Below are 12359 nucleotides of genomic sequence, written 5' to 3'. Positions count from 1 at the left end.
ATGTGCAGTTGAGTAATCCAACTCAGTCTGTGATTATGAAGCCTTGCAATCTCTTTTGTCCATGCACTGCCTCGGGCTCCATTTTTACAGACACAGTGTGCTTACAGATGTACAATAGTGAGTTTCTTATCCGGACGGTCACAATTTAATTAATTGGAATATTATTTATAGATATTTTCAGTCCTTTCCACCTTCCTTGCCACAATCCCACAACGCTCGGTTTCTCTGTCCTAATTCCCATCTCTCACCCTTCCACAGTGTCCATCACACGTCACATCAATTTCAGCTTCTGTGGACTGAGCTGAAGATTTTGTCCCCATCACACCCTCAGTAACACTGTCTCCTGATGGGATTCCCAGTATTACTGAGTGGGAAATTAAACTGGATAACTTTGGCAGTGTTTGCAGTAAGGAAGTGCAGATGTGTCTATAGTTGATTTCATATGCTGCTTTGGGGTTGAACAGACGAGTTGGGGTGCTACCTGCTTTTCTCATTATCATTGTTATTCTGTGATGAGAACTTCAATGGACTCCCGGTTCTAAAAATGATTTCCTGTAGGATCTGAGGGAATTAAGATGAGGCCTGTACCGGGGGTTGGGTGGTTGTAGGGAAAAAATTTCACCTTTCAGAATAAGACATTTCCCATAATTTCGGTCCTCAGATTGCCCTCTTCTTCATTCTGACTTGGGTGGAGGGATCTGTAGTTGCGGGACCCGGAGAGGAGTGAACTCTTTCAGCAAAGCCCCCATCTCTCTGCGTTGTTCCTCATGCTGTCCTGTGAAATCTCTCCCTCCAACAAAATATTTTCCCTGTGTCTCACTGTACTCTGTGTCACGGTGGAACATTTACCTGATCAAGTCCCCTTGGCTCAACAACGACATGGCCCTACATAATATCAACCTTTGTTGAAAACAGAGGTTTCTTCACTTACCTTTCAGCTCACAGGGAATCTCTGGTATGCATTGACGGACCGGAACACAACCTGTTCAGATTTAAAATAATTTCACACGTTTCAATTCCTCAAATTATAAGTATGTAATGTCTGAATACAAAATTAAATTAATCTCTGATACTCTCTCACCATGTTCCTGTATTTCTTTCAGTATTTTGTCAAACTTTGGGACACCAATCCGCATTTTCACAAAGGTTTCCCACATCACCCTCCGGGCGCGGGAGCCTTTCTCCATCACCAGGCTCAGGAGGAGTTTAGAACTGTCCACCCACTCTCCCTTATCAGCGAGATCAGAGATTTTCTGTGAAGAGTAACAGTGAACATATTGGGGACTGACAGATTCACACAGAGAATGAGAAGTAAATGATGTGCTCTGTAACGGGATCACACTGAGCAGTCACCCGGACGGGTGCTGATCCTGTCTGGACATGGACTGTACATTCTGAGTGCAGAGCACACGGAGGAACATTCACCGTGAACCTGGTCCACCAGTCAATGAGATCCTGGCTGGTCTGTGACCGCTTCATTGACGTGGCTCCAAATCCATAAATAATCCCTCACTGGATCTGACGGTGTAAAACAGAAATCAGAAAATAACGATCACAGATGAAGAAAGAAGTCAGGAGGGTTTTTATAACAGAGTGAGCAGTCTCGGAGAAGTTGCAGAAAAGATGATGTGATTCATCTCCTCAGTCCGCCAGTGTCCAGCATGACAGCGGATTACCAGCTGACACCTGATTCCTTTCCTTTGCCTTTTCCAGTGTAGGTTTGTTCGGTGATTACACATTAGAACATGGCAGTATTCCCCGATTCACACTGTTTGCAGTTACAGATTGTAACACAATCATCGCCACACAGAACAGAACACACTGGAGCTCCTGAGGCACCCACAAATGATGTCCTGGTTCTCACTGACATCCTGCCGTCACGCTGCACGTTCATCCCAAACCGAAACTTCCTGTCATATTTTCATTTAATACTGTAAGCCCACACAACTGTTACCTGCTCAACTCACTCTGAACATTGAGCAGCTACCCACCAGTCCGCGGGGTCTTTTCACCCCTTTCCATCACTGGTTCAGATTCACATGTTTGTGATTGCAGGTACAGTATTTATTTCCCAGTTGTTCTTTTATGTTATTTAATATCCGATGAGTTAGAATTCAACACCCATCAGTGCTGTGATGTGTGAAAATTCAAACTCATTCTCCCTCACACTCACCCGATGTTCCTCTCCGCTGAACTGATTCTCGGCCATTAACGCCAGGCTCACTCCGTGCACCCCTCCTTCCATCGCCTGCTCCAGCCTGTCCTGGTAGATATCTGTCAACTGCAGGAGCTGGGAATCGTCCCAGCTTTCCAGGAGCTCGGTGATTGCTGAGCCCGGGCCTGTGATGGAGAATGAGGAGCATTAAAGAAATTGCTGACCCAATATTGGGCAGTAACTTTCTTTCTGGAACCTAAAGATGGTGTGGCAGGTCAACAAACACAGTGTAAAATAAGTACGGTAGGTGTAGAGAGGTCTGGAGACGAGAGTCAAATAGGGAGCGGTCAGAGATCCGGTGCTGAGGCGGGGCGGGTGGTGAGCCGGAGGTGGGATAGAAAGCTGGTAGGGAGAGGGAGGGGGAAGGGTAGGTGCGGAAGACGGACAGGATAGGGGAAGGGAAGGAGGGATGTGACGGAGAGGAGAGGGGGAAGGGAGGGGTTGGGAGAGACGGAGAGGAGAGGGGGAAGGGAGAGGTGGGGAGAGACGGAGAGGAGAGGGGGAAGGGAGAGGTGGGGAGAAACAGAGAGGAGAGGGGGAAGGGAGGGGTGGGAGAGAGGGAGAGAAGAGGGGAAAGGGAGGGATAGGGAGAGATGGAGAGGGGAGGGGAAGGGAGGGGAGTTGAGAGATGGAGAGGAGGGGGAGAAGGAGTGGTGGGGAGAGAGGGAGAGGAGAGGGCTAAGTGAGGGTTGTGGAGAGACTGAGAGGAGAGGGAGAAAGGAATAGTGGGGAGAGGGAGAGGAGAGTGGGAAGGGAGGGGTGGGTAGAAGGAGAGGAGAGGGGGAAGGGAGGGGTGGGTAGAGGGAGAGGAGAGGGGGAAGGAAGGTGTGGGGAGTGAAGTGGAGGAGAGGGGGAAGGGAGGGGTGGGCAGATAGAGAGATGAGGGGGAAGGGAGTGGTGAGGCAAAAGGGAGAGGAGGGGGGAGGGGTGGAGAGACAGAGAGGAGAGGGAAGGGAAGGGTGGGGAGTGTCTGAGAGGAGAGGGAGAAGGGAGGGGTCGGGAGAGACGGAGAGGAGTGGGGGAAGGGAGGGTGGGGAGAAACAGAGAGGAGGGGGAAGGGAGGGGTGGGGAGAAACAGAGAGGAGGGGAGAGAGGAAGAGAAGGGGGGAAGGTAGAGACGGAGCGGAGAAGGGGAAGGGAGGAGAGGTCAGAGATGGAGAGGAGGGGGAAGGGAAGGGTGGGGACCGAAAGGAGAGGCAGAAAGGAGCGGTGGGGAGAGAGGGAGAGGAGAGGGGTAAGTGAGGGTCGTGGAGAGTGAGAGGAGAGGGGGAAGGGCATGGGGAGAGACGTTGACGAGAGGGAGAAGGGAGGGATGGGGCGAGAGGACTGGAGAGACGGAAGAGTGGGGTGTGTGGAGACGGAGATGAGAGGGGGAAGGGAGAGAGGAAGGGAGGGATGTGGCGAGATGGAGGGGGAAGGGATGGGTGCGGAGAGAGTGAGAGGAGAGGGTGGAGGGAGGGATGTGGAGAGACAGAGAGGAGTGTAACGGAGCGGTGGGGAGAGACAGAGGAGAGGGGAAAGGGAGTGCTGGGTAGAGACGGAGTGGTGGGGGGAAATGATTGGTGGGGAGAGGGAGAGTAGAGCAGGATGGGAGGGGTGGGGAGTGACAGAGAGGAGAGAGAGGAGGGTTGGGGAGGAACGGAGGGATGGGGAGGGGGAGGTGAGGGGGAGGGAGGGGTGGGGAATGATGCAGAGGCGAGGGGGAAGGGAGGGGTGGAGAGAGAGAAGAGGAGGATGGGAGGTGTGGGGAGAGACGGAGGAGAGAGGTAACGGAGGGGTGGGCAGAGATGGGGAGGAGAGGGGGAAGGGACGGGTGTGGAGAGATGGGGAAGAGAGGGGGTAGGGAGGTGTGGAGAGTGAGGGAGAGGAGAGGGTGAAGGGAGGGGTGGGATTAGTTGGAGAGGAGTGAAGGTAGGGGTGGGGAGTGCTGGACAGGAGAGGTGGAACGGAGGGTTGGGCAGAGATGTATAGGAGAGGGGGAAGGGAGCGGTGGGGAGAGATGGAGAGGGGATTTTACTCCTTCCACGTGTGACTGTTCCCTTAGGGATGTTAACTCTCTCATCTCTCTGCTGATTTCACAAATATTTTGTGAAGTGCAGACACAGCATTAAACCCAGATACAGAGTCAAGGCAATTGCCGACATACCCGTGACCTTTCCAGATATTGACATCACTGGAACTCTTCCACTACCCGCCCGTTCAGCCATGTTGAGGACAGTTGTCGTGAGATTTTGCTGCGATGTATCAAACAGAATTAACAGTAGAGCATCAGGCATTAATTGAAGTATAAAGGAGAACACTGTTTTGTTGTTAAGCAGAGCAACACACTTCCAAACATCTTAGGCCTATCCACTGAAGACTTGATACGACCTAATCGACCTGCGCCCATCCACCCACAATCACAGAATACCCATTTCCCCTCTATCCCTGGATTGTTCACCTTTTGGGGATTCCCCGGAGTATCTACTCGCTGTATTACAGGCAACTCCCTTTATAGAACCAATCTTGTGTCCTGGACTGTGAGTGATTTGTCAATGGAATGGCGAGGCAGATTGATCAGACAACACGCTCTGCTTTGGTCCTCCTACCATTGGTGGCGCTCTGGTGAGTAATGGATAGCTGTTCCAGCAGTGTTAGGTGAAGCATTTCTGCTGACCAATGGGACGTCTATTCCTCTCGTCACTGGATTATACAGATTTCTCAGTCACACCTGATTCTCACCGTCCCCTTTCAGGTTATCATTGCCTGGCCTTGACACCTACGGCAATACATGTGGAGTGAGTCTACATAGAAATACTCTACATCCTGAACAATGCAGTCTTGTTCAATGAACAATGAATCCTGAACAATGCAGTCTATAGTCTTTTCTGGCATCTTGTCCAGAAACCACATTTTCTCTGGCAGGATTTTAAGATCATTGTTAGCACCTAATCTCCGGTCAAGATTTATTTTTGCATTCATCTGGCTATTATCAGATAGTTACATGGCACTTTGTTAAACACAATGCAGACCCACCATACATCAAAAACAGCAAGCTGGCAAAAACTGATTGACAATAACTAAAACAAAATGCTGGAATTATTGAACAAGGCAGACGGTACGTTGATACTTCGGGTCGAAGACCGTGTAATCAAAGCTGAGCCTATCTGTATCAGCCATGTATCTGCTCTCTGTCTGCATTGTATTCTGTCTAGCGTATTTATGATTTTCTTATGCTGTGGGGTGGGGTGGGGTGGGGTAGGGAGGGGTAAAAGTGAAGGGAATCAGTTAAATATCTGTGCTTTGTTCACAGCTGGGAATTGATGGATGTCATACCTTTGATTATTATCCACTCCAATACACTGAATTTACACTCGGGTGGACTTGAGTTCCATCACTACAAGATTGCATGTTAACTGATTTCTAATAAAGGATCGAATACACCAACCTTTACAATCACCAACTTTTGCAATCGCTATTGGAGTTGAGGACACATCATACAACCATAACAAATCCTTGGGGGTCGCGAACAATGACAAATTTGTTTGGCTACACTCTCAACAAATGTTTCTCAATCTGACGATTATTTGAAATATAGGACCATAAGATATAGGAGCAGAGGTAGGTCATTCGGCCCATCCAGTCTGCTATGCCATTCAATCATAGACTGGTCTAATTCTTCTAGTCATCCCCACTCCCCTGCTTTCACCCCATACCCTTTGATGTGCTGGTTAATCAAGAACCTGTATATCTCTGCGTTAAATACACCTAATGACTTAACCTCCACAGCCGTTCGTGGCAACAAATTCAATAGATTTACCACCCTTTGACTAAAGTAAGTTCTTCGCATCTCTGTTCTAAATGGATGTCCTTCAATCCTGAAGTTGTGTCCTTTTGTCCTGGAATCCCCTGCCATGGGAAATAACTTTGCCATACCTAATCTTCTCAGGCCTTTTGACATTTGGATTTTTTCTATGAGATTCCCTCCCTCATTCTTTTGAACTCCAGGGAACATAGCCCAAGAGCAGCCACGTGTTCAATAGACGGTAACCCGTTAATCACTGGAATCATTCTGGAGAACCTTCTTTGAACCCTCTCCAATGTCAGTATATCACTTCTAAATTAAGGAGCCCAAAACTGCACACAATATTCCAAGTGTGTCTCACGAGTATCTTATGGAGCCCCAGCATCACATCCCTGCTCTCATATTCTATACCTCTAAAAATGAATGCTAACATTGTATTCGCCTGCTTCACCACGGACTCACCCTGGAGGTTAACCTTTTGGGGTGTCCTGCACAAGGACTCCAAGTCATTTTGCATCTCTGCATTTTGAATTCTCTCCCCATCTAAATAACAGTCTGCCCATTGATTGCTTCCAACAAAGTGCCTGACCATACACTTTCCAACATTGTATTTCATTTGCCATTTCTTTGCCTATTCCCCTAAACTACCTAAGTCTATCTACAGACTCTCTTATTCCTCAACACTACCAGCTCCTCCACCTACATTAGTTTCATCGGCAAATTTAGCCAGTAATCCATTAATCCCATAGTCCATATCGACATACATCGTAAAAAGCAGTGGTCCCAACATCGACCCCTGAGGATCTCCACTGGTAACCGGCAGCCAGCCAGAATAGGATCCCTTCTTTCCCACTCTTTGTTTTCTGCCGATCAGCCTGCACACTCAAATTTCAATGTGAACTCGATCATATTGTGATTACTGTTCCCTAAGTGTTCCTTAACCTTAAGCTCCCTTATCACTTCTGGATCATTGCACAACAGCCAATCCAGCACAGACGATTCCCGACTGGGCTCAACAACAAGCTGTTCTTAAAAAAAAACATCCCTTTGACACTCTACCATTTCATTCTCTTGAGGTCCAGTACTAACCTGGTTTACCTAACTCATTTTCATGTTAAAATCCCCAACGATTATCATGATATTGCCCTTCTGACAGGCCTTTTCTATCTCCTGCTGTAAATTGTAATCCACATCGCGGCTGCTGTTTGGAGGCCTGTATAAAGCTGCCATTAGGGTCCTTATACACTTTCCATTTAACTCAACCCATATCGACTCTACACCTTCCAATGGTATGTCATCCCTTTCTAATGATTTAATATTAGTTCTTCTAGACAGGGCCATATCACTCCCATATCTGCCTACCAATCTATCTCTCCGATACACAGTGTATCCTTGGACATTCAGTTCCCAATGGCAGCCATTCTTTAGCCAAGATTCAGAGATGGACACTACGTCATAGTTGCCAATCTGCAGCTGAATTTCAAGATCGTCCATTTTATTCCTTATGCTGCGTGCATTCAAGTACAACACTCTCAGTCCAGCATTTGTTGCTTCTGTTTTAATTGCACCATGACTCTATTGCCTGTAACTCATGCCACTGGCTGTGATTAAGCCTCAGCTCCTGCCTGTCATTTCTATCATCTCTAATACAGGTTATCTTCGATTTATTTCTGTTCTCCCCTTCCTCAGCCCAATCACTCCGGTTCCCACCCTCTGTTAAACTCTGCCTAACAGCACTATTAACCCTGCCTACTCAGACAATTTGACTTCAGGTGTAATCCATCCTTTTTGTACAGGTGGTCCCTTCCCCAAAAGAGCCCCCAATGAATCAGGAACCCTAAACCCTGCCCCCTACACCAGTTTTTCAGCCACGCATTAATATGCCAGATCATGACATTGTCATGGTCCGGTCCATGGAATCGGCATTCCGGTTCACCATCCCGTCCAAGTTCCTTATTCCAGGTTTTCCTGTTTCCTCCAGCATCCCCTTGTTTGGGCTGGCTTTGTAAACAGCTTCAGGATTCAGCCTCTGGCGGCTGGATTATTCCTGCCCAAACCCCCTGCCCCTATCCCTTCCCTTCACTTTCCTCCTGATGCCTCAACTTGCCTTGCTGTACCATGCCTGGATCCTAATTAATTAGTGAATTAATAACACTATTAATAGTAAACATTAATAGGAGATTTTAGAACACTATTAGGACACGATGCTGTGCCCATTTCTATTTTTAAACTTTCAATGTACGATCGAGTAGGGACAAGTTTTCAAGACGTTCCTGGACTCCTAAAATAACTTCGAAAACCACCAGATCTTACTGTTTTTAAAAGCAAACCTCATTGAAATTTGAACACCGCTTGCAAGTAGAATGATCTCAGAGAACAAATATATAATCGTCCCTCACACTGCAACATCTGGAGGTGATATCCTTCTGTTCACAGTAGATAGATAGATAGATAGATAGATACTTTATTCATCCCCAAGGGGAAATTCAATGTTCCTCCAGTATGATATCACATAAACACAAGACAGACCAAGACTAACTGACCAAAAAAACCACATAATTATAACATACAGTTACAACAGTGCAAAGCAATACGATAATTTGATAAGAGCAGACCATGGGCTCTTAAAACCCGTAAAACCAGTATAATAAGGCTATTTGGTCCATCCAGTCTGATCCAACCTTATTCTCCTACGTTCTTCCTTAAATCCTCAATCTCCTTACAGTCATGAACATAGTAGTCTCAGCTGTATCACAATAACAGCCTCCAACACCCCATGTGGAAACAATTTCCACAGATTAACCATTAGCCGAAGAAATTCCTCTCATCTCAGTTTTAAAGGGAAGTTTCTTTATTCTGAAGGTGCAACCTTGGATTTCAGACTCTCTGACCAATGGAAATATCCTCTCCACGTCCACTCAATTCAGGCTATTCAACATTCAGAGGTTTAAGTAGGATCGCACCCTGTCCCGTCGCTCTGAACTCCACTGAGCACAGGCCCAGATCCATCAAACACTCCTCATAGTTAAAGCCTGTCATTCCTGTCATCATTCTTGTGAACATTGTTAGCAACACCTGTACTGAACACATTTTCAGGCAAATCGGTACCAGGAGAATTTACGGGAAACAAAAACAGTGATGATTTTATTGTTCTCGAAACATTACAAAAAGAGCACCTACGTACAATTATCAGGAGATTTAAATAATTCCAGAGTGAATGTAATTAAAAAGTTATCTGCAATTATTTGAAACGGCCAGCAGGTAAGGAACAGCTGTGGGGAGAGGAACTAAGTAACAATTCAGGTTCCCAAACTTTCGGTAGAATGGCTTCAAACATTTTCCGCTTGTAGTGCGGATCTCCAGCGTCCCGACTTTCTCAAATCTAAATGTAACGCACACAAACTAGTGCAAGATCTTAGCAGGCCGTCCCAGCCTCTAAAATGTTGACTGTTTACTGTTCTTCATAGATTCTGTCTAGCCTGTTGAGTTCCTCCAGCATTTTGTGTGTGTTAACTTGAGTTTCTGTTTGATTTCCGCTGCCTGACAGACAGGTGACAGTGGGGGGAAATTTCCACATATGGTTTGAACACTGGACCGTGTCTATTTCTACTGTTCTAAACACAGAACAGCCCATTTAATCTCAGCATTTGGAACAGGAGCTTATCCTGTCCTCAGAAAAGCAGTCTTTGCTTCCAAAGGAACTTCAGAAACAAATATCTGAGCCCAGAAGAAAAACACCCGTTCAACACCTTAAGAAAACTTGGTGGCCCGATCCTCGGCTCCGTTTTACCTGGGTCAAAAACTGTGGTATCAGGATCCAGATATGCGATAAAACAGGAGCGGGAGATGGGATCACCACGGGTCACCCACCTGAACTGGTAATTTTGCTTCTCACCCCACAAACACTACCTACCCACCGCTGCATTTTCCAAATTATTTCATATTTACACCAGTTACATTTTAATTAAAAAAAATTCCCTCTGTATCTTCCCCAATCCCTTCACTCCATCACCGGCTCACAGAGTTACCGGTTCGATTCACATCCCGGCACACAATTCAGACCCAAACAGGAAATATGCAGATTTCATTTAAATCACTTCTATGTGTACAAACACTAATTTCTATTCACATTCCTCCAGCCTCACTGAACAGGAACACTGAAACGTCAAGTGTGAAACAGGAAGAGGAGGCCATTCAGCCCCTCTAACTATCAACAAGATGGCGGCTGCTCTTCCATCTCAGCCACATGTTTCTCCACGATCCTCATTTCCTCGATCCCTTCGGTCTCCACACATCTGCCGATCTCTGTTTTACGTGAGGATGATCACTGAGTCTTCACCACCCTCTATGGTGGTGAATTACAGACATTCACCACCCTCGGAGTGGAGACATTCCCCCTCAACTCAGTCCCGGACAGTCCGCCCCTTTTTTCAGAGACTGGGATCCCTGGTTCAACCAGTAAGGATGTTGTGCATTTCAATGTGTCCACCTCTCCGTCTTCGATTCTCTAAGTCTAAATGAAAGGGTTATCACTTTTGATCTTTCTTCATATGATGATCCCACCATTCCAGGGATCAGTCAGGTGAATCCTCTTTGCACTCTCTATAACAAAGACTCTCTAACCTCTTTGTTAATCCTCTATGGAATTAATTTCCATCTTCTGCAGCCCCGTATTGCCCCAACCACTCACCTCCCACCCCTGTCACTATTTCCACCTTCCCACCTCCCCCTCACCTGGATCCACCTCTCACTCCCCAGCTCTTGCCCCATACCCACCCCTCAGCTCTTTTCTCTGACTATTTCCCGTCCACTCTCAGTCCAGAGGGACGGTCTCAGCCCGAAAAATTTACCTCCACAGATGCTGCCCGACCCACTGAGTTCCTCCGGCAGTTTGTTCTTTGGTTATGGGGAGCAGGATTTTACACCATATTCCAGGTACAATCTCAACAAAGCCCAAATAATTGTTAAAGTCATTTCACTCTGATATCCAATAACTTTTACGATAAATTCAATGTAGTTTTGACTTCCTTCCCCACCCACTGCACCTTAGTCCCTCACCATTTAAACCATTTAGTGTTTCTGTTTCTCCTACAGAAGTGGGTGATGTCACATTTCCCACATTGGACCAGCTGACCTGTTGTTCCCACTCACTCCTTTTGCCTCAGTTACGCTGAAATCTCTCGAGAACAGACACAGAAAATAGAACCGTACAGCACAGGAACAGGCCCTTTGGCCCACAATATTGTACTCAACCAATTAAATTTTTTTACCGAAATGTTAACCAATCAAATCCCTTCTGCCTACAAAATTTCCACAATACTTCTATTTTCCTCACATCCGTGTGCCTATCGAAACGTCCCTGAGAAGTCCCCAATGTATCTGCCTTTACCACCACCCCAGGCAGCACATTCTAGTGACCCACCACTCTCTCTGTAAGAAACACTTGCCCTTGACATCTCCTTTCAAACTACCCCTTTACTCCTTGAATGTATGGCCTCTGGTGTTAGACATTGCTACCATTGTAAAAGATCTTGTCTGTCTACTCCATATATGCTTCGCATAATCTTATAAACGTCCATCCAGTCCCTCCCTAGCCTGAGCCGCTCCGGAGAAAACAACCCAAATTTGCCCAGCCTCTCGTTATAGCTCCTGCTCTCTAATCCAGGCAGTATCCTGGTAAACATCTTCTGCGCCCTGTCCAAAGTCCCGACATCCTTCCGAGAATGGGGGCGATCAGATCTGTCTAAAACACTCCAGATGTGGTCTAATCGAGTTTTATGAATTTTGAATGCAATATCTTGACTGATAAAGGCAAAGATGCCATTTGCCTTCTTAACCACCCTGTCAATCTGTGTAGCTACTTTCAGGGAGCGATGAACTTGGACTCCAAGATCCCTGTGCTCATCGACACTGTTAAGGGTCTTACATTTAACAGTGTACTGTCTCATACATTCCACCTACCGAGGTTCCAATATGATCATCACTAATCAAATCTCCCTGAGTTTTCTCAGGTCCTGTTGAATTTATTGTCAAGTGTACAATAGAAACATAGAAGCATAGAAAATAGGTGCAGGAGTAGGCCCTTCGAGCCTGCACCACTATTCAGTATGATCATGGCTGATCATCAAACTCAGAACCCTGTACCTGCTTTCTCTCCATACCCCCGATCCCTTTAGCCACAAGGGCCATATCTAACTCCCTCTTAAATGTAGCCAATGAACTGGCCTCAAACTGTTCTCTGTGGCAGAGAATTCAATAGATTCATCTCTCTCTGAGTGAAGAAGTTTTTCCTCATCTTGGTCCTAAAAGGCTTCCTTCCCCTTTAACCGTAAACTGTGACACCTCGTTCTAGACGTTCCC

General features: G+C 46.6%; 1 protein-coding gene across 1 annotated transcript in view; it reads right to left on the bottom strand.

The window, feature by feature from the left end:
• The window catches only part of LOC140722801 (NACHT, LRR and PYD domains-containing protein 3-like), a 65360-nt gene that overhangs the window by 18045 nt on the left and 34956 nt on the right, over nt 1-12359 (bottom strand). Inside the window, exons 2-5 of the mRNA XM_073037472.1 lie at nt 4362-4449; nt 2174-2340; nt 1082-1253; nt 932-982 (exon numbers count right to left, since the gene is read on the bottom strand). Of these exons, the coding sequence (XP_072893573.1) occupies nt 932-982; nt 1082-1253; nt 2174-2340; nt 4362-4422 (451 nt within the window). The 5' untranslated portion in view covers nt 4423-4449. The remainder of the gene's footprint in view (nt 1-931; nt 983-1081; nt 1254-2173; nt 2341-4361; nt 4450-12359) is intronic.

Source organism: Hemitrygon akajei, unplaced genomic scaffold (genome assembly GCF_048418815.1).
Source record: "Hemitrygon akajei unplaced genomic scaffold, sHemAka1.3 Scf000089, whole genome shotgun sequence".
NCBI lineage: Eukaryota > Metazoa > Chordata > Chondrichthyes > Myliobatiformes > Dasyatidae > Hemitrygon > Hemitrygon akajei.
This window is presented reverse-complemented; position numbering and strand designations above follow the sequence as displayed.